The sequence below is a fragment of the Nerophis lumbriciformis genome, linkage group LG25 (assembly GCF_033978685.3).
Source record: "Nerophis lumbriciformis linkage group LG25, RoL_Nlum_v2.1, whole genome shotgun sequence".
NCBI classification, from domain to species: domain Eukaryota; kingdom Metazoa; phylum Chordata; class Actinopteri; order Syngnathiformes; family Syngnathidae; genus Nerophis; species Nerophis lumbriciformis.
The window spans coordinates 39,953,578-39,976,671 of record NC_084572.2 but is presented as its reverse complement, the minus strand read 5'-3'; the positions used below and the strand labels follow the sequence as shown (position 1 = coordinate 39,976,671).

The following is a 23,094-nucleotide window of genomic DNA, read 5'->3' as shown; positions in this document are numbered from 1 at the left end:
TCTTAATGTCCAATTATATTCATTATTATTATCATCTATCCACTATATTAATATAATATGTACACATATATGTAAAGGCTATGTATCTGTGTACATTATATATATATATATATATATATATATATATATATATATATATATATATATATATATATATATATATATGTACACTTATATACACATATTTACATATATACACAAATATACAGTACATATACACACACATGTATATATATATACACATGTACACTTATATATACATATTTACATATATACACAAATATACATATACACACACACATGTGTATATATATATATATATATATATATATATATACACGTGCATATATATATATATATATATATATATATATACATATATATACATATATATATATATATATACATACATACATATGAACATATATACATGTACATATATACATACATACATATACATGTATATATATACACATATATATATACATAAACATATATATATACATACATATATATACACACACATGTATATATACACATTATATATATGTAAATGTATAAACAATATATACATATGTATATACATACATGTATAAATATATACATATATATGTATACACAAATATATAAATATACACACATATATATACACACACACATATATATATATATATATATATATGTGTGTGTGTATATTTATATATTTGTGTATATATATATATATGTATATATTTACACACACACACACATATATATATATATATATATATATATGTGTGTGTGTGTGTGTGTATATATGTGTGTATATTTATATATTTGTGTATATATATATGTATATATTTATACATGTATGTATATACATATGTATATATTGTTTATATATATTTACATATATATAATGTGTATATATACATGTGTGTATATATATGTATGTATGTATGTATATATATATATATGTTTATGTATATGTATATATATATGTGTATATATATACATGTATATGTATGTACATGTATATATGTTCATATGTATGTATGTATGTATATATATATATGTGTGTATATATATATATATATATATATATATATATATACATACATGTGTGTATATATATATATATATATATATATATATATATATATATATATATATATATATATATATATATATACACACACATGTGTGTGTGTGTGTGTGTGTGTATATATGTGTGTATATTTATATATTTGTGTACCGGTATATATATATATGTATATATTTATACATGTATGTATATACATATGTATATATTGTTTATATATATTTACATATATATAATGTGTATATATACATGTGTGTGTATATATATGTATGTATGTATATATATATATGTTTATGTATATATATGTGTATATATATACACATGTATATGTATGTATGTGTATATATGTACATGTATATATGTTCATATGTATGTATGTATATATATATATATATATATACATGTGTGTGTGTATGTATATTTGTGTATATATGTAAATATGTATATGTAAGTGTACATGTGTATATATATACATGTGTGTGTATATGTACTGTATATTTGTGTATATATGTAAATATGTGTATATAAGTGTACATATATATATATATATATATATATATATATATATATATATATATATATATATATATATATATATATATATATATAAAGGGTTTAATTTTCCAGTATTTAAACAGTGTTACTGTTCTAATTGTGTGTGATGTTACAGCAGCCAAAGACTTGTTAAATAAAACCTCTGCCTTGTTTTTCATGAATACTTAGGCCTACTACGCTGCTGTAGTGACGGTCATTACGGTGGTACTTGGAGAGCCAAGTGTTTTCTGAGGTGGTGAAAGAAGTTTGACAACTAGCACAAAGATGAGCACTTCCTTGAGAAATGAGGAGAGCGATGGAGGCGGACAGAAACCGGGAGAGAAAGAGCACTTTTCTGGCCAAGTGGCCTGCGTTCAGATGAACGCCCGTTGAGCCAGATTGGCCCGAAGACCTTGTTGCTAAAACAAATAAACAGAGTAAGAAAGGCCAATATGAAGTGAATGTGCAGGCATTACGCACAGCACATGCTTTCATTTGACTAATTGGATCCATCCATGAGCCTCGTGGGACATCATCATCATCACTTTAACAACATCTTGAATTCAGTTGGAAAACATTCTCTTATTATGAGATGCTCCAAGCTCTCAGTGAAAAGTGCTAAAAGTCCTACGGGTCAAACAATTACCTTTCATTTGTATGGCTACACACCTCTTTTTAGAACTCCAGGAGCACGGATCTTTGCAATTGAGGTGAACATAATGATCCAAAGACATGAATGCAGCACGGGACTTCAACAGTGTGAGCTCTCCTTCCTGGCAGCTCGAGGACTGACGTCAACCTCACTGGCAATCAAAGAAAACTGCCAGAAATTCTATGCAGAATCCAATGTAGATGCAATGAAATGTGGCTAATTACAGGGCGGACATTCTTTCAGGAAGTGACACAAGTGCCTTCAAGCACCGTCACATGAATCCCTCACTGACTAGCATCGCTTGTTCCACAATTTCATGCATGAATATATTTGTTATTTTAGTATGGTTTCTGTAGGAGGACAAACATGACGCAATTGTTAGAAAGCCCACACTTTATATCCAACGTGCTTCACTGAACAGAGTATTTGGCCAGCGCCATTTTGTCTCACTAATTTCGGCGGTTCATGAATGCACCGTAGTTTGTGTACATGTCCGACTTTCTCCGACGCTGCCACAGAAAGACGTGTTTTATGCCACTCCTTCCTTGTCTCACTTTGTCCACCAAACCTTTTGTGCTGTGCGACTTATAACCCGGTGTGCTCTGTAGTACAAAAAATATGGTCAATCCGCAAATCGAAGTTCTACTGTAAAATAGTATAAATATTATGTACACGTACCTGCCAACTTTTGAAATCAGAAAAACCTAGTAGCCAGGGTCCAGGGGCCGCAGGCCCCAGTAGGTCCAGGACAAAGTCCTGGTGGGGGGTTCACTTCGCCCCCCGACGCAAAATGATTATTAGCATTCAGACAGGTTAAAATGTTGCTAAAACCATCACTTTTCTATCAGTCACAGTGACTTTTCAAAACAAAAATATTACAGCAAAAATCATATGGGTTGATTGACATGTTTATTCTGTAAGCTAACTTCAATAGTTTGAAATTATTTTGACAGTTAATGCCAGTTATCCTGTCAACCTTTCACAAGACTTCAATTTGTTCATTGAAAGTATAAACACTTTTTACAGTAAACAAATGGTAAAACAGTACTAAACAATTCCATTCAAAAAAAAAATTGGTGTCATTATTAACTTTCTGTCCAAGCTTGTATAATCTACTACCTTGTTCAATTGTATAAAATATTCTGTGCCTAAAATTCACATTTCTATCACAATTATCATACTGTAAACATGGTAAGCTAACTTCATTAAAATTAATAGTCCTGTCAATAGCATGGAATTACAATTCAAATGTAGTTTTTTTGTAAGCCTTTCAAAAGAATTCAAAATATGAAAAATGAATGAAAATTAATTGAAGCCATCAGACACTTGAAAAGTGGCACATCACATCTCTAATGTAATCATTTGAACTTTTCAACAGAAATAGCACTGCAAAAATATTAAGGACATACTTCTGTATTTTGGTAGTTATGCTGTCAACATTTAACAAGATTTCTTCAACTTGGACTTGAAAGCATAAATAGTATAAACACTTTTAACAGTATAACAGTACTAAACAATTCCAATAGATAACATTGGTGTCATTACCTTTTTGTGGCTAAAATCCGAAAAACGTTGAAAGTTTTCCACTTGTATCGCTAGCAACGGCATTAGACTTGTGTTTTTTTGTCCCAACGTGGTCTTTTACATCGCTAATTCCTCCGTGTCCGATCGAAAAATCTTGTCTGCACAAGGTGCAATTGGCGTAGTTTTCACCCTTTTTGGAACGGATAATTATTCCCGGATAGGCTTTTGAATATTCTTCACGGAATGACTGCACTTTTCTTTTCGGTTTAAGACTCGTTTGCGATTTTTCTCCGGCTGATTCCATGATCGTTCGCTCATTTGGAAACAATGGCAACTGGTGCCTCGTGCTTGGCAGCGGTGCTATAAATAGCCTCGCGCATGGCATTCAGAATGGCTCGATAGGAAGTTACGGGAAGCAGTGTCGATTGTCATTGTTGTTACGCGATTTCGTGAATAAAACTTAAAAAAAAAAATTTTTTTTTGATTAATGAAAAACCGTATTTTTTATCACTGCAACCGTAACCCGGAATAGGTTGATGAAAACCGTACTAATTACGGGAAAACCGGAGTAGTTGGCAGGTATGTGTACATATAATAAAAAGAACATCTCTCTGAACATTCTGAACCCCCGTTTCCATCCCAGTAACATATGAAGCAGAATAATGCAGCCCATTTTGAGGTTTTAAGGATCATAGCTCAACATGAGGAATTATGCAAACCTTTGGATAATTGCAACAATTACAATGACAACAAAATGATTCTTATGAGTAACTCATTTTTTCACCTGAAAAAAGATTGAATGAACAAGCTATCTTATTTGCTGAGAGGAGGCCAGTTCGTTATCAAGATGTAGAACATCCTCGGATGAGATTCTACCCGTCAGCAAAACAAATGACAAGCAGATCCTGAAAGATTCCACAAAGACATCTTCAACAGTTTTCCATGTCAAATTGCTGCCAAAATGCACTTCTGGATCATATCTGAAACCTTGTTTGACAGTTCAACATTTTAGTAGGGCAAATTGTATTCCAATCAACTTTAGTATGCATTTTTATCAGTCACTTCTTAGACAAATTAGCAACAAATAATACAAAAAATTTTGATACAAAGTTTTCAATGTAAACGTTCTCATCAAAACTCAAAGCTGGGGCCTCCCTGGAAGAATATCTAATATTGCTGTCGACAGGAAATTACATACAAACAAACCCGCACGGATGAAAACCTTGGCGGAGGTAGTAATAACGACCGTTATGCTATTTTGAAAACAAAACCCAACAACCTCTAACTAGTTATGCGTAATAATGAAGGAATTTTCATTAACTAGCAAATCCCTAAAAAGTACAGCTTTTGATTGTCTGACTAAAATCATTGTGGGCATGTCGTACCGGCGCTTGGGTGTTTTTACTCCGTTTATTCTACAAACGTGCATGTTGGGGTTTGAAGACTTGAAACTGACACTGAATATTTGTTTATACGTGTTCTGTGACTAACTGCCGATCAGTCCAGAGTGGACCTCACTTCTCCTCCAACATCTGCTGTCAACTAACCTGGGGCCCAATCTATCGACAATATAGTGAATGGATTAGTACTGTTCAAATTGTCCTAGAGGACGTTTTGCCTCTCCTTCGAACAGGCTTCCTCAGTTCTTGCTCTCAGACTTAAAATGAATAGGACAGCTCGAGTCCACCTCGGATGGGAGGCGAAGTCTAAGAGAACCTAAACAGTGCAGTTGCAATGGATTCAATGCCCTGAGAATACAAGGACCTGGATGAATGACAACCTACAGGCATATATCCACAATATGGTTATGGCCTAAAACCGGGGTGTCCAAATTACATGTGCAGCCCGCCGGCGTCTTCAATTTGGTCTGCGAGACGTCAGGTGTTAAGTAAGGAATATGGCCGCATGGGAGATTTCTATTCCTTTTAATAGTCAATATGTCAATCAATCAATCAATGAAAATTGACTTATACAGCCCTTAATCACAAGTGTCTCAAAGGGCTGCACAAGCCACAACGACATCCTTGTCTCAGATCCCACATCAGGGCAAGAAACAACTCAACCCGATGGGAACAATGAATAACCTCAGAGGGCGACCGGTGCGATGGATGTCAAGTGGATCTAGTTAATAGTGTGAAAATGTGTGCCGTTGCCAAGTCACCACCTTGTGGAGAACATGAGTAATTCAGGTCTATGACCACAGCTCATGCTTTAAATGCGCAGCATTTGGTTATATGACCCAATGCAAACAACCTTCCCTAGTCAGGAGGCAAAAGATACATGAAAAAATATTCTGAATTACACCCATTTAAATTCGTAACAAAGCATGATGGGAAAAATGCAAAACACTATTGACACACTTATCCCTGTTTGGCGCATTTTAGCTGCCTGATATTTCTGATTGATTACAAAACTTTAAGGAGGTCACCACGGAAGTAAACAAGGTAGGAGTCAAACTTTCACATACTCTTAATATCTAATGATATTAATGATTAATTATACATCAATTATATTAATATAATATGTACACGCACATACATATATATATATACTGTATATATGTATTTATTTATGTATAGTATACTGTATAGTTACTTTACATGCAGTCGGCTTTTGGCCCTTGACCACATTTTTTTTTAGCCCAATGCGGTCCCTAGGGCAAAAAGATTGGACACCCATGGTCTAAAAAAATGCGTGTGTGTGTGTGGGTGTAAATAATTAATTTTGTTGTCGGCATTCTGAACAAATAAATTCTGTGACAGTCCTGGGGCCTTGGCTTTGTACCATCGAGCCAGAATCCATCTTTGGCACTTGAAGTGGACCACAGAGTCTGTATAGCCCAGCGTACAATTATGTCCCAGGCTCAAACCTTTCACCCTGGCCAGAAGTTCAAACCTCATACATTCATAGTCGCCACACACTTACAAGACCTTCTGTTGTGCAATGACCCGTTGAGAGGGACTAAAACATAGCGCAGATCAACCCCCCCCCCCCTACAAATCTGTAAGCATGTGAGAGTGAAGTCATTATTTTCCGAGAAGTACGCCAAAGTTTGGGACTAAAATGATTCACTGGCTGTGTGGAGACTTGATCACAAATTACAGCTACAACTAAAAACAAACTGTTTCTACAGCTATAAAAAAATGTCATCCTTACCTTCTTCATGCGCACTTTAACCACGTCTTCAGTCTTGTGAGCTCCAGACTCGCACATCCCACCTACAGCTGGACTGGCAGGGCATGTGTCGCTGGGCTTACCCTCCTGCACGCCGCCGTCCGTCTGCTCCGTTCTAGCCACGGCGGCCATTTGTACACGGCGTTGGCTCTGACCAAGCGGGCCAGGTGACTCACTGAGGCAACCCACGCCATGCAGTTCTTCCAGCGAGAGCTCATTGTTGACCTCTGCTGGAAGCGAGGGCAGGTTTTGGGGGTGTTGTCCAGTCGCTGTACGGTCATCATCCTTGTGGGAGGGAATGGTTTTGGTGATCGGAGCAAGCGCTTGGCGTCCGCCTGCCTCAGCCTGGCTGACCTCTGGGATCGTGTCCAAGGATGAAGAACTATTTTCTAACTGATCGCTTGCAGCACAGCTGGTGTCCATGTCCTTGTTTGGCTGAGCTGCAGATGTCATTCCACACTGACTGGTGATGTCTCCTCTCTCCTCACATGGCGCTTCACTGTTGACTGAGCAACACTCAACTTTGGCACAAATATCAGATGATGTGATCGGCCCCAACCTGACATCTGCTGATTTTCCGCAGCTTTCTTCTGGTCTACTTTCGTCCCCTCGAGCTTTTTTGATTGCTAATGTTTCGGCATCACGCTGCTCCAACAGTGTCTGGAAAGACATTTCACAACAAGGGGCCTGATCCAGTGCTCCGACGCAGTCCTGCTTTGCTTCTTGAATGTCTCTGGAAGGGTGCTCAGGTCCTGATTTTTCATTGTGGGTTCCTGGGTTACTTAATCCACCCAGTGTGTCAGCTGAATCTGTGGTCCAGGTTTCAATTGTTCCGTTGTCACATTTTCCTTCTCCCAATGCAGTCATAACTTTGTTATCCAGTGACATCACAAGAAGACTCTCCAAGGTTTTCTTTGTACCAGCATGGCCAGGCGTGGAAATTGTGTCCTCAACATCTGGGAGGTCAAGCTGAGGTTCTTGTGGAGCAGCCGAGCAGGGCGTCAGTGTGGCCTCAGTGATTTCAGGAGGTCTGCTGTAACTATCTGTATGACCCTCCTTTGTTTGCTGAGGATTTGGAAGTTTGCCAGGCTGTCCAGCGGCAGACTGCAATAGTGGGGGCCCATTGTTTGAAGATATAGAGATGCATTGTTGCTTATCACGAGAGATATGTGGATCTTTAAAGACATTATCCTCGCGTTCTGTGACAATTTCAGTTTCCTCACAGTGGCCGCTGTTGTCAGTTGCAGAAAAAGGAAGAGCAGGACTTCTGTCACTCTGTGAGATGTTGCCAAACTCTTCTGGGTCACGACAGTTTGCGGTTTTCAGGTGGTCGACGTGAGGCACAAGCATACATTTGCGAGGGCCACAAACTATCTTCTTTTCTTTGATGTTGCTATCTGTAACATGGGCGAGCTCATCTACAAAGAGTTGGTGGCAGCCTTCCGGAAGGGAGGCACACCTTGTCCAGCGACCCTGTTTGGAGGCCCCTGAAACCCTCCAAAGTCCCTGGTTGTCAAGGCCATGGCCACAGATCAGATCCAGATCATCGTAGCTGTACTGTAATCCCGAGGGGTGAGTCACATGATCCTCCCAACTTCTCTTGCGTATGGCAACTGGCATGTTTTTGGTAGCCAGTGCTATTCCATAGGGCTGCTTCTGCCTGAGGATGAAAAAAGAAGAATAAGCAAATTATAAGCTGACGGCCATTCAAACCTAAAAAAGTAACGATGCTTTAGCAAGAGGGTCTAGCGTTATTTCTTTTGCATTCTCAGTTTCCTCAGTCAAGTAAGTGCTGGGTGGTTCTTTTCGGTTAAGGAACAATTACAAATATGCCTCGGTGTGTGGACCATGTCTCATTCATTCATTCCTTTTTTATGACATCACTTCTTCTACACGGGGGAACGGCCATTTTGAAGAGGCAGGGTCCTCTACGTCACATCCTGTTTACATCTTGTACACACCGGTGCGGCCATTTCGAAAAGTTTGTCTCCACGATTGTCGTACCTTGCACCAGTCAGAGCCGTGTGAGCCTGTCTTACAGATCACTTTGCGTGACGAAAGACATTTTCAATGGGTCCAAACTCTCCCAGTCTTGCTGTATAGCTTCGGGTTGCTAGAAAGCAACTGAGCTCGCATTTTAGCTACTTAGCCTCCGCTTGCGGCCCCTTCAGTTCGAGGATTTTATCACAACAAGTTTTTAATTGTGATGAGACTGAAAAAGATGCCAAAGCGGACCTTTTGAAGGAGAAGGCACTACCGTGACACAAGCCGATGAAGGATCGCCTCACACTGCTAGTTTCTACTAACGCGAGTGGTGACTTTGTGAAACCACTGCTTGTTTGTCACTTTGAAACTCCCAGAGTGTTCGACAATGCCGCAAATATTCCCAGACAAGGTCAAATTATTTTACATTTTATGGTTTTGGAGTGCACCAGCAAGACTTGTGTATGTGTGTGTGCGTGTTGACATTTATTTAAGCTCGCTGGAATGTTTTGTTGCTTGGATAAAAAAATGTGATTGTTGAGCCGTTACCCCCTTGTTGTGTTGGTTTGATATGCATATACATATATATATATATACATAATGATCACTGACGGGTCTGCCAATTTGGTAACATGTAACAATATAAATATGTATTGATAAATATGTACATATATAGATATGTAAATATGTATATATTTACACATTATAATGTCCTCAAAGTGTGCAGTTTTTTTTACTAAAATATGGACTTTTGTGGAGGCTAGAAGCAGTTCTTCACATTTACATTGATTGTTATGGGGAACCCTGCTTCACTATACAAATACAAAGCAAACCATGTTGAAGAAGCAATTAAGTTTGTAAATCTTAGTTCCACTGTAAATAATAAAGTGTCATAGGCATGCTTTCTACACTGGATGACTGTCACCTGACACAAAACATAAGTGATGTTCACCTTTTGATCCTTAGATGCTGTGCAGGATGGGAGCAACTGTCATCTGGGCATCAATCATGAAAATCCTTTGACTCGTCGATAAACCAACCAACACCCGCAGGTGCATATTTGCTTCTAGTGATGAGAGACAACGCTGTTCCTACGGTATAATCACGTAGCCACAAAGTCAAGAACAAAACATCTGGTGACAGAGCCACAAATTATTGTCAGATCCAGTCGTTGCTCCAAGGTCGCCTCCTTATTCATTCACTGAGTAAAATCTCCCGGAGGTATTAACCCATGTCCATCTGGCAAATTGGATGTATTTACTCCAGAGTTGTGGCTGAAATTGGTAGCTTCCCTGTGCAACGGACGTCCAGCCGAAGAACACCCCAGAGGCACGCAGAGAGCCCGGGAGCAGTGGAAAGTCCGAAGACATCTTCCATCTTGATCACATTAGGGGCTTTGCTGACGCTGAATGCAAAGCACTGGTTGGTGTGAGAGGGGCCGGCTTGGCTTTCTCCTCCCCTCCCCCTGGTCTTCTCCTTTCCATCCCTCTCTCATCAGGTCTCCTCCCCGATGAGTTTGACAACGAGTCTGAGTCACATCCTAACTTGCACAACATACTGGACAACCACATCAACTCCTTCTCCTCTCACATCCTCTTATGCCTCTTCTTCTACATGCATCTCCTTGTTGCTTCTCATGTTCATCAACATGTTGGTTGGTCCTCTCATTGCTTGTCACTACCAATCATTAAAAAAAAAGTTCCCACCAGTTCCGTTCAGTGTAATAAAACACAGACTACCCATCAGACCCTGAGAACTGGGCCAAAAAAGACAGGTCGGTTTCAGCAATCCTATCTAAGGCATGCTTTCCTGCAATATTTGTCATGACGTCCTTGATCAAATACACTGGCACACTAAAAAACTGCAATGCAGAGTAGTGTGACACACACACAAAAAAAAATCAGTAAAAACAGATGGAAACTATTAGAGAAATTCCAAGACAAACAGAACAGTCCAGTTGCAATCGATTGAATGCCCTGAGATGACAATGACCTGATGAATGAAACATTCAAAGACCTATTAGAGAAATTAAACCCGATGTCACGAGTTCCAACTGATTTTAACTGAGAATGAGGCTGTAAAAAAAACTATCTCAATCAGGGGTGTCCAAACTGCGGTGCGGCCCGCCGGCGTCTTCAGTTTAAGAAGGACTCTGGCCTGCGGGGTGTTTCCAAATTAATTTTGAAAATCGGATCGCGGCAAATTTTCCGGCGTCTTGTGGACAAAGTGAGTAAATCAGGTTACCGACAATAAATTTCCTACTTATAGCGCAAAAAAACCAAAAACATTGCAACCAATGCAAAGGTCAACACACATCGTCACACATAATGTCTGCTGCGTTCGACACCGTCGACCACGCCACCTTAATCACTCGTCTTGAGAACTGTGTGGGCATTAAGGGCGCCGCCCTCAACTGGTTCCGGTCGTACCTAACCGACAGGAGTTTTTGTGTAAAAGTAGACAGTTTTATGTCGTCCACAGCTCCTTTACCACATGGGGTCCCCCAGGGCTCAATCCTTGCCCCAATTTTATTTGCGCTTTACCTTCTCCCCCTTCGTTCTATTTTTAGGAAGTACAGTATTGCATTTCATTTTTACGCCGATGATTGCCAGATTTATTTTCCCATGGCACAAAATAACACGGTTCAACGTCTTATTGACTGCCTGCACGACATCAAAGTCTGGCTTTCAGCTAACTTCCTGAGCCTAAATGAAGACAAAACAGAAGTTATGTTGTTCGGTCCAAGTCGCTCTCCCTCCCCCAACATTGACCTCGGCACTCTGACCCCGTATTTCAGCGACTGTGTCACAAACCTGGGGGTAAAGTTTGACTCAGATTTTAAATTCGAAAAACAAATCAGCAGCGTCGTTCAAAAAAGCTTTTATCAATTACGCCAAATAGCGAAAGTGAAACCGCTTCTATCAAGACATGATCTTGAGAAATTAATCCACGCCTTTATCTCGACTCGTCTTGATTACTGTAATGCCCTGTATGTAGGCATTAGCCAGGCCTGCAGCTCGTGCAGAACTCTGCTGCTCGTCTGCTAACACAGACCCGCAGACGTGAGCAAATCACCCCTATTTTAGCGTCCCTTCACTGGCTCCCTGTGCGTTACCGAATCAATTTTAAACTCCTTGTATTTGTTTTTAAATGTCTAAACAACCTCGCGCCAACCTATCTCTCCGACCTCCTTCAGCCTTAAGATCAGCCGATCAGCTGCTGTTGACGGTCCCTGACACAAGGCTGAAGCTTAGAGGTGACAGAGCTTTCGCCGTTGCTGCTCCCAAGCTCTGGAACGACCTACCTCTGAGTGTTAGACAAGCTTCCTCTCTTCCTGTTTTTAAATCTCTCTTAAAAACATACTTTTATTCCATGGCTTTTAACACTGAGTGATATCCATCCTGCAATGGCGCCCCATAATACACCTGCTGTGAACCTGTTTTTATGTTTTTATTTATTCTATTCTATTTATTTTTTATCGTGTTCTGTTTGTGTTGTGTTGTGTTTGCTCGGTACTCGTTTGATCTTTTAACCTGTTCATTGTACAGCACTTTGGGTACCCCTGTGGTAAATTTTAAATGTGCTTTATAAGTAAAGTTGATTTGATTTGATTTGATAACACGACCTACTCAACGACTTCATTTAGTGGATTTGAGAAAAAATATCCACGCACTATACATCATTCAAAATTACAACCATTTATGTGTGCCGTTGCTCAGTCGCCATCTTGTAAACATGAGAAATTCAGGTCTATGACCACAGCTCATGCTTTAAGTGAAACACAGAACAGCATTTGGTTACATGACCCAATGCAAACAACCTTCCCTAGTCAGGATGCAAAAAAAAACAAAAAACTTCCATGCCACAGAAATAAAAAATCAGAATTACACCCATTTAAATCCCTTACAAAACACTCTCTCCACACTAATCCATGTTTGGCACATTTTAGCTGCTTGATATTTCTGATTAATTACAAAACTTTTAAGGAGGCTGTCACGGAACTAAACAAGGTAGGAGTCCAGCTTTCACATAACATTAATATCCAATTATCAATTATATATTGATTATGTTAACATGTATACGATAGGCTATACACAAACAAACACACACACACACACACACATACATACGTACGTACATACATACATACATACATACATAAATATATATAAATATACCGTATTTTCCGCACTATAAGGCGCACCGGATTATAAGGCGCACCTTCAATGAATGGCCTAATTTAAAACTTTGTTCATATATAAGGCGCACCGCATTATAAGGCGCATAGAATAGACGCTACAGTAGAGGCTGGGGTTACGTTTAGATGGAGCTGCGCTAAAGGGAATGTCAACAAAACAAATAGTGATTGTACTGACACTTCTACTTGCTGCTCTCTGTTCAACAACCCACTGTTCCACTTTGTCCTCCAACTGTAGCCATCTCGCTTTGTTCCCTCGGAAACTCTGTTGCGTCTTATTTACTTGGCGCAGGTCATCATGTTGCTTCCTCCACTTCCGCACCATTGATTCGTTAATGTTCAATTCTCACGCCGATGCTCTATTCCCGTGTTCTACTGCGTGACTGATCGCCTTGACTTTAAACTCTGCGTCGTAAGTGTGTCTCTTAATAGGAGCCCATTTTTGGGTCTGTACATAAAGTTTAGGCCTCGCAACTACGGGACTTCATTTTCCCCCGTAGAAGAAGCGCTACCGTAGTTGCGAGACCTGTTGTGGCTCAATATTGGTCCATATGTAAGGCGCACCGGATTATAAGGCGCACTGTCAGCTTTAGAGGGAATTGGAGGTTTTTAGGTGCGCCTTATTGTGCGGAAAATACGGTCGTTACTTTACACGCAGTCGGCTCCCGGACAATTATTTTTAGACCCAAGTCAAAAAGTCAGGACACCCCTGATTTAAATGAATATACAACAGATTCAAACACGTACAAAGCAATGGTAACAGAAATGTAATGAAGGGAAACGCTTTCTCTTCCTCCAAAGCCGGCTAATCATTATGGGATGCCTTTCTGTCCATGTGCAGTGTGTCACCGATCAGTGAAGCGCAGCAACATTTTTAGACTAAAACCGTCTGGTTTTGAAATATCCCGCTTTCAAATCTTGTGTCACCCTCAAACTCTTTGTTGCCAAATGTCACAATTGTGACCGCATTTGTCGAAATGATCCCGTGCACAGGAAAAACTCCAGGAACAATCTGGAAAAGTGGAATAAAACGCCCCTTCCACGGTTCCTTGCCCTTTAACCCGCGGGTCATCCAGATGTGAGCCGGATGAGCTATTTTTTGGAGGGAGCGTCTCTCTGGGAAAAAGTCACTGCAGACTCTTGAGGGACACAGATGGCCGGGCTGGAAGGAAAACATCCAAGTTCAACAAGAAGCATGTCACATGATGCCCTCTGCGGTTACGCCAAGCGCAGTGTAACCAAGTACTGATCAGTGGCTTCAGTGGCCATTGAAGAGCCTGCGCTGACACGGACCGTGACTCAGGCTGTCCACTCATTACCGCCTTTAGACATCCAGCACAAGTCTATCATTTGACAAGCTAAAACCTCCCTCCCGTCATTCAGACCCCACATGGCAAGCCCTGCGCGTCATACACAGTGGCATTTTTACAAACACGTGTTCAAGCGACGACATGTGACAGACATCGTGCCCGTGATCCATGGCTCTTTTACCAGGAATCCCAGCGAGGTACCAAAAAAGATAGAGGAATTTAAAAATACCAGCTGGGGGCCAAGGGGGAATTTGGTGGTTGAAGAGATTTGACCATTTTTAAGACGCTTCGGAAGGGATTTCCTATGTAGAAATTCTGCAAAAATGCAAGGAAACTTAGCAATGGTTTCTATCTCTTAGAAGCTCGAGCCCCCTGGCTCCCGTAAAACTGCCAGAGCAGGGTGCTCGCTTGGAAAAGGCCGGAGTGCCATCTCCTGGTTGGGGAGGAGACCCAGCCTCATGTGGAGGAGTTCAAGTACCTCCAAGTCTTGTTCCAAAGGAAAGGGAAGAGTGGATCGTGACATCGACAGACAGATCGGCGCGGCATCTGCAGTAATACGGACCCTGCATCGATTTGTTGTGGTGAAGACGGAGCTGAGCCGGAAGGCAAAGCTCCCAGTTTACTGGTCGATCTACATTCCCATCCTTACGTATGATCATGATCTTTGGGTTATGATCGAAAGGACAAGATCACGGGTACAAGCGGCCAAAATGAGTTTCCTCTGTGCAAGGCTCTCCCTTAGAGATAGGGTGAGAAGCTCTGTCATCCGGGAGGAGCTCAAAGTGAATCGGCTGCTCCTCCACATGGAGAGGAGCCAGATGAGGTGGTTTCAGCATCTGGTCAGGATGCCCCCCGGATGCCTCCCTAGGGAGGTGTTTAGGGGTACTTCCAACCGGTAGGAGGCCACGGGGGAGACCCAAAACATGTTGGTGAGACTATGTCTCCCAACTTTCCTGGGAATGCCTTGGGATCCCCCGGTAGGAGCTGGACGAAGTGGCTGGGGAGAGGGAAGTCGGGGCTTTTCTGCTTAGGCTGCTGCCCCCGCGACCCCACCTGGGATAAGCAGAATAAGATAGAAGGATGGATGGAACTGCCAGAGCCAAATGTTGACTTTGACTGCACAAAATCCTTGAAATTGCCACAAAAGCGCCAGGACTGAGACCGACTAGAGTTGAAGCCATGTTTATTTCCGTAAACACAGCACTGGAAAAACTCACAATTACACCAAGTATATATTTTCAATTTCTCGTCAAAGTATCTAAACAAACTTGATACTCATCACAATCCCTTGAACAGTATTTTTTCAGTGAGACATTAGAACTTGTTATTCTGCAAACGATCTGGGGGAAAAACATTCTACCTTTGAATATCACAAGTTTGTTATAAGACACAAAACTTCACAATTCTAGTAAGTATAGCTAATAATACATTTTAACTGCTAATTTCAAAATCACCGTTATGTTTTAAAGCTTAAATATGTCATATTTCAAGAAATAATTCTTACCAAGACAATTTTGACTTGTTCCATTGGCAGATTGTTTTGCTCATTACGAGCAAAAATAACTTGTATAATTATTTTTTAAAAAGGCCTTTTTTCTGGTGTGCAGTGCGTGCGACATCATGACGTCATGTCCACATACAGATCAGGTTGCATTCACATTGGGAATCACATTTTTTTTGTAATGTGAACGGCCACATAAAAAGATCGGATTTGACAAAAAAAAATCCGAATTGGAGAGTGAACATAGCCATAATTAATCCGGTGAAACATTATAGTACTAGAATTTGCAATTCCTTTAGGAATTACGTGTGAATGCTCTACGCAATACGCGTGATTGGAACTGAAATGCTTGAATGTCCAGCGTGAGGATGATGGAACGGTTTGAATCGGATGAGAAATGTGGGATACGCAGTCGATTGTATATTTCTCATTCATTGACAATGGGGAGAAAATTACCGTAAATTCTGGCAAAACCGGGAATTTTGAGAAAGGGAAAACATGTTTTACGTTCGATATATCGGAACAGTAGTTTGGGCGGATGGTTGAAAGGTCAGAATCGGATTTAAAAGAAGAATTTAGGGCATTGTAAAACTATGAATACGTCCATTAATTTGAATGGGAATTTTGGGGAAAACCAGGAATTTTTGAAAATATTAATTCTATCCCAATTGTCCGAGATGATATGAATGGGTTGGTGTTGGAATTTTTGGAATTGGTTAAAAAATGTTGATGTAGTAACAGTTCAAATTGAGAATGGGTATTTCCGAATTCCTGAAATTTCGGGAAAACAGGGAATTTTTTTTTTTTTAAACCCTAATAATTTTTGTTGTCCCAACTTAGAGGAATGATCAATCAATCAATCAATGTTTATTTATATAGCCCTAAATCACAAGTGTCTCAAAGGGCTGCACAAGCCACAACGACATCCTCGGTACAAAGCCCACATAAGGGCAAGGAAAAACTCACCCCAGTGAATGATGGTTGGAATTGGTTGAAAAATGTGGACTGTGAATATTTTCCAGGAAGAAGCTTTGGAAAACAAGGAATTCTGTGAATACCTGGCATTTGTTTGGACTTGAAAAATGGTAGTTTGATTGTCCAAGGTGAGTGTGTGGATGGTGGAGCTGAATCGGGTGAGAAGTGTGGTAGTTGTGCATGCTTGGAAATTGGCCCATTCATTTTCAATGGGCAAAATGTCCCGGGAAACCGGAAATTGTGGGTAATCCGGGATATTTGGGAATTTCTTTTTTAAAATAGCCATTGATTCCCGAACGTTTTGATACTGGAACCGTTAAGGTCGGACGAACTGTGGACTGTGGGCTCCGACAAACTTTTGCGGAATAAGAAGTGGAACACTAAGAATAAATAGTTGGTGTAGAATCTTCTACGTGTGAATGAATGATGTCCATGTGATTGTAATGAAGCATTTTCACATGAGAAAACACCAGGGGGCACAACTCAAAATGACCCATTTATGATTCACTCTGTAATCCCCGACTGTTCAAACCCTTTGGCTTCCTTAAGTGGAGCAGTGACGCTCCAAAGGAAACGGCCTCACATTCCTAAACACTTTAGTTTGTTATTGGAAAAATACGTCAGCCTTGGCATTATGTCTGACCATGTATGAGAAAGTAGGTGACACTGGCAAGGCTTCTAACTACCATGTTCAGTCATTTAAAGAAACAATTGTAATATTTATGCAGATGCAAAGGATGAAGAAATAGTAGTTGTCATTGGTGAGACCATCATTAAGGCTTTTTCCACCAAAGGTTCAGGAACTTTGGGTTCCTGGAACTAAAGGTTCATGTACAAGTGTGTGGTTTGTGTTTCCACCGCTTTTCACAGTTCAGGGTAGTTTGTACAAATCCGGCTGTTGACGTATGGAGGAGTGGTTTACTATATTTCTACACTGACACCAAACAGGCAGTATTAGGTCAGAGCTATTTTACTAAAAAGTAAGTAATTCAAATACAAAGCAATCATATACAAAACAATGAGATTTTTAAAAAGTGTACCGAATTGTTCACAAATGGTCAGGCTTTTGCCCGCAATGTCCAACAGTCAGAAAGTTGTCCTCTCGATAAATGATGAGTTCATGAGGGTCAGGTGGTTCCTTTTGGTCCATTTCAGCTGTAAATAACAATATATAAATAATACATGTCAGTGTTTACCTGTAAATAACAATATATAAATAAATGTCAGTGTTTATCTGTAAATAACAATATAATAAAGAATAAATGTCAGTGTTTACCTGTAAACAACAATATATAAATAATACATGTCAGTGTTTATCTGTAAACAACAATATATAAATAATACATGTCAGTGTTCATCTGTAAATAACAATATATAAATAATACATGTCAGTGTTCATCTGTAAATAACAATATATAAATAATACATGTCAGTGTTCATCTGTAAATAACAATATATAAATAATACATGTCAGTGTTCATCTGTAAATAACAATATATAAATAATACATGTCAGTGTTCATCTGTAAATAACAATATATAAATAATAAATGTCAGTGTTTGTGTAAACAACAATATATAAATAATGCATGTCAGTGTTCATCTGTAAACAATATATAAATAATGTCAGTGTTTACCTGTAAATAACAATATATAAATAATACATGTCAGTGTTTATCTGTAAACAACAATATATAAATAATACATGTCAGTGTTCATATGTAAATAACAATATATAAATAATGTCAGTGTTTATCTGTAAACAACAATATATAAATAATAAATGTCAGTGGTTACCTGTAAATAACAATATATAAATAATGAATGTCAGTGTTTACCTGTATATAACAATATATAAATAATGAATGTCAATGTTTATCTGTAAACAACAATATATAAATAATACATGACAGTGTTCATCTGTAAATAACAATATATAAATAATAAATGTCAGTGTTTGTGTAAACAACAATATATAAATAATGCATGTCAGTGTTCATCTGTAAACAATATATAAATAATGTCAGTGTTTACCTGTAAATAACAATATATAAATAATACATGTCAGTGTTTATCTGTAAACAACAATACATAAATAATACATGTCAGTGTTCAAATGTAAATAACAATATATAAATAATGTCAGTGTTTATCTGTAAACAACAATATATAAATAATAAATGTCAATGGTTACCTGTAAATAACAATATATAAATAATGAATGTCAGTGTTTACCTGTATATAACAATATATAAATAATGAATGTCAGTGTTCATCTGTAAACAACAATATATAAATAATACATGTCAGTGTTTATCTGTAAACAACAATATATAAATAATAAATGTCAGTGTTCATCTGTAAACAACAATATATAAATAATACATGTCAGTGTTTATCTGTAAATAACAATATATAAATAATACATGTCAGTGTTTATGTGTAAACAACAATATATAAATAATGAATGTCAGTGTTTATCTGTAAACAACAATATATAAATAATAAATGTCAGTGTTTATCTGTAAACAACAATATATAAATAATACATGTCAGTGTTTATCTGTAAATAACAATATATAAATAATAAATGTCAGTGTTTATCTGTAAATAACAATATATAAATAATACATGTCAGTGTTCATTTGTAAACAACAATATATAAATAATACATGTCAGTGCTTATGTGTAAACAACAATATATAAATAATAAATGTTTATCTCACGCTGACAACACAAACACATTGGCTTTAGCGTTAGCTTATTAGCATTAGCATTTTGTTCACTCGAGTTGGGGCTAATAACTACACAAATGGAGTGTCATTGACTACTTCTACAACATTTAATAAAGTAAATAGTTCATATTTTGATGTTATTTACCTTCGTTGCACTCGTGTGCTGCCTCCTTTAAGCACATGTATCCCCTGAAGTCAGACTAGTAAGCAGCTGAGGTCGTAGGAGTCATATACTCCTCAGTAAATACGTTTAAAAGAGTTCGTCCACTTCTCCTAGCTTCACGTATCCAAATCAAGTTTGCTAAAAAATTAAATAAACACATTAAAATGCATATGTAGAGTTTAGAGTAAGCCTGGGTCGATATTTGATAAGTCAATTGAGTGTAAATGAAAATGAAGTATGTAAGTGGAAAAATGGCCTTGTGAACACTTCAAGAGCATTCACGCTTTTTCTGGCTTTCAGCAGCTTTGTGCGCGTGTGCCTTAGTGGAACGACAAGAAGGGGGGAATCATCTTGTCCTTCATCAGGGCTCTTTGACGCCGCTCAACGAGCATCACAGCAGGTGGACACTTTACAGGATGACCACGCCCCCGCGCTCCCAGCAGCTCATCTGATTGGTCGCTGCAAAGTGTCGCTTGTGCCTTGAGGACTGAAGGAAACTGAAAGAAACACTACTCTACTTTTAGCAATAGATGACGTGCACAACTTATAAAAACTTGCAAAATGGCCAAAATCTGTAGTTTTTCTTCCATAGATCTGTAGGATGAGATCTACAACAAAAACTACAGAATGGCGGCCAAATGTAGCCAATCTATACTCGCTCAATAGTCACATTAGGAGGAAATGCGTGCTGAGGTTATAAACCACGCTATGATTAACACACACACGCACACACACACACACACACACACGCACACACGCACACGCACGCACGCACACACACACACACACACACACACACACACACACACACACACACACACACACACACACACACACACACACACACACACACACATCATATTTCTGTTGTATCTAACATAATAGTGTGAGAGTCCAGTCCATAGTGGATCTAACATAATAGTGAGAGTCCAGTCCATAGTGGATCTAACATAATAGTGTGAGAGTCCAGTCCATAGTGGATCTAACATAATAGTGAGAGTCCAGTCCATAGTGGATCTAACATAATAGTGTGAGAGTCCAGTCCATAGTGGATCTAACATAATAGTGAGAGTCCAGTCCATAGTGGATCTAACATAATAGTGAGAGTCCAGTCCATAGTGGATCTAACATAATAGTGAGAGTCCAGTCCATAGTGGATCTAACATAATAGTGAGAGTCCAGTCCATAGTGGATCCAACATAATAGTGAGAGTCCAGTCCATAGTGGATCTCACATAATAGTGAGAGTCCAGTCCATAGTGGATCTAACATAATAGTGAGAATCCAGTCCATAGTGGATCTAACATAATAGAGTGAGAGTCCAGTCCATAGTGGATCTAACATAATTGTGTGAGAGTCCAGTCCATAGTGGATCTAACATAATAGTGTGAGAGTCCAGTCCATAGTGGATCTAACATAATATTGTGAGAGTCCAGTCCATAGTGAATCTAACATAATAGTGAGAGTCCAGTCCATAGTGGATCTAACATAATAGTGTGAGAGTCCAGTCCATAGTGGATCTAGCATAATAGTGAGAGTCCAGTCCATAGGGGATCTAACATAATAGTGTGAGAGTCCAGTCCATAGTGGATCTAACATAATAGTGAGAGTCCAGTCCATAGTGGATCCAACATAATAGTGAGAGTCCAGTCCATAGTGGATCTAACATAATAGTAAGAGTCCAGTCCATAGTGGATCTAACATAATAGTGAGAATCCAGTCCATAGTGTTCAACCAATCAGCGTTCCACAGCACAGCCCACCCCTGAAAAGGTTAATGGTTGCTTGGAACTCAGAAAGGTTCCAAAAGAACTATTTGTACCCAGGTAGGTTTTGGTGGAAACACAGGGGGAACTTTATTATTTTATATGTACATGTGGAAGTTCCTGAAAAAGTTCCTGCAGTGCAAAAATGCCTCTTGCCTTCTCTCATTGGATTGACCAAAGCTTCTTACTGGGATCCGTCATCATTGTGGAAAACTGCCATGTGACCCTTCAACTTGTCACAGTACATGTTGGAATTAATCAACCACAGCTCCCTCGTGCTGTCGGCACTCATGCAGCCCTACCACCACCATGCTGTATACACAATCTCACAAATACCTTGGTACTACTTGTGTTCAGGACCACCCCCAGGCTAAATGGGGACTCTCAGCAGATTTATTTGGGAGCCCCCCAATGTTCTGAGAGAAAGGACGAGGCAACACTGGAAGGGGCTGTGGATGAGCGTCTAAACTATGTAACAAGCCGGCATCAACCCTAGGGGGCCTTGGCTCCTGACCACGTGTTGTGGTCCTGGGTACCGTGGGAACAGGAAGTAGAAGTTATTGAGGATGCTGACCATAACAACCTCCAGACTAAAATAATCTGTCTAATCTTCGTCTTGTTTGGTTTGTCTGCTCAGACCATGCAGACGTACGTCGTCTAAGTCAAATAGCTTTAGGACCACAGTGGGGGAAAAAGACCGCCATTAGTGTTCCCGAGGTGGCATCTAGTCTACCCACCTGTGCTCCTCTAATGGACTTCACCAGAAGTCAGAGAAACCTCGTGCAGATCCAGTCTTTGTTAGAGAATATTTTCAGTTTTGGTTGATTTTGGCGGCGCCAGTGGACCAAAGCGGTAGTGTTCTGCCAGAAGAAGACCACATTTCCCATAATGCCTAGTACATATAGCGTCTAACTGACATGATGTCCGCTGTAATATTGACACAATTATTAGGTCTCTCATGGCAATGCTGATGTTAAATATCAGACACCATCAAGAAATGATCTTGAATTGTTCTACAAACATGACGATGCTAGCAAGAATGTATCGGGGCGGATGCAGGTCCCGAGCAAAGAAAGGTTTTTTTGGAAGAAAGTAATAGTGAAACTATCACACTGGTGGCTATTTATTGCTACCATGCACATTTGCGATAGCTAACATTAGCATTAGCATTTAGACTTGAGCATCAAAAGTCACTTACGAGTCCAGCAGGAATGGTCTGAAATGAACACCAGCAAGTGAAAGCCAGTAAGACTGTCCTCTTATCCGAGTGAGCTCCTTTTTTTTTGGTCTCCTCAGACAAAACTTTTCCTTTCTTTGGTTGTTTTGGAGCTTCAGCCATGATAGCAGTAATTGCACATAGACGTTCTTCTTCTTCTTGTCCGTGGTAAAGTTTGTATGATGTGGTTTTACCAACTTAACCCAAAAGTACCGGTAGTCCAGGAATCTGGGCGAGAAGTGAAGATTGTAAGAAGTTATTTTACAAGCAATGGAACACAAAGAC

The 23,094-nt window shown here is 39.2% G+C and overlaps 1 protein-coding gene across 2 annotated transcripts in view; it reads right to left on the bottom strand.

The window, feature by feature from the left end:
- dlc1 (DLC1 Rho GTPase activating protein) overlaps positions 1 to 20,083 on the bottom strand; it is a 222,371-nt gene extending 202,288 nt beyond the window's left edge. The window contains exons 1-3 of one of the 2 annotated variants that reach the window (XM_061984396.1): positions 19,812 to 20,083; positions 17,973 to 18,087; positions 6,948 to 8,625 (exon numbers count right to left, since the gene is read on the bottom strand). In XM_061984396.1, coding sequence (XP_061840380.1) covers positions 6,948 to 8,585 — 1,638 coding nt within the window. In that variant the 5' untranslated portion in view covers positions 8,586 to 8,625; positions 17,973 to 18,087; positions 19,812 to 20,083. Of the gene's footprint in view, positions 1 to 6,947; positions 8,626 to 9,900; positions 10,309 to 17,972; positions 18,088 to 19,811 lie in introns of those variants that run through there. The other variant, XM_061984398.2, reaches the window with a different exon arrangement.
- Between the last annotated feature and the right edge of the window lie 3,011 nt (positions 20,084 to 23,094).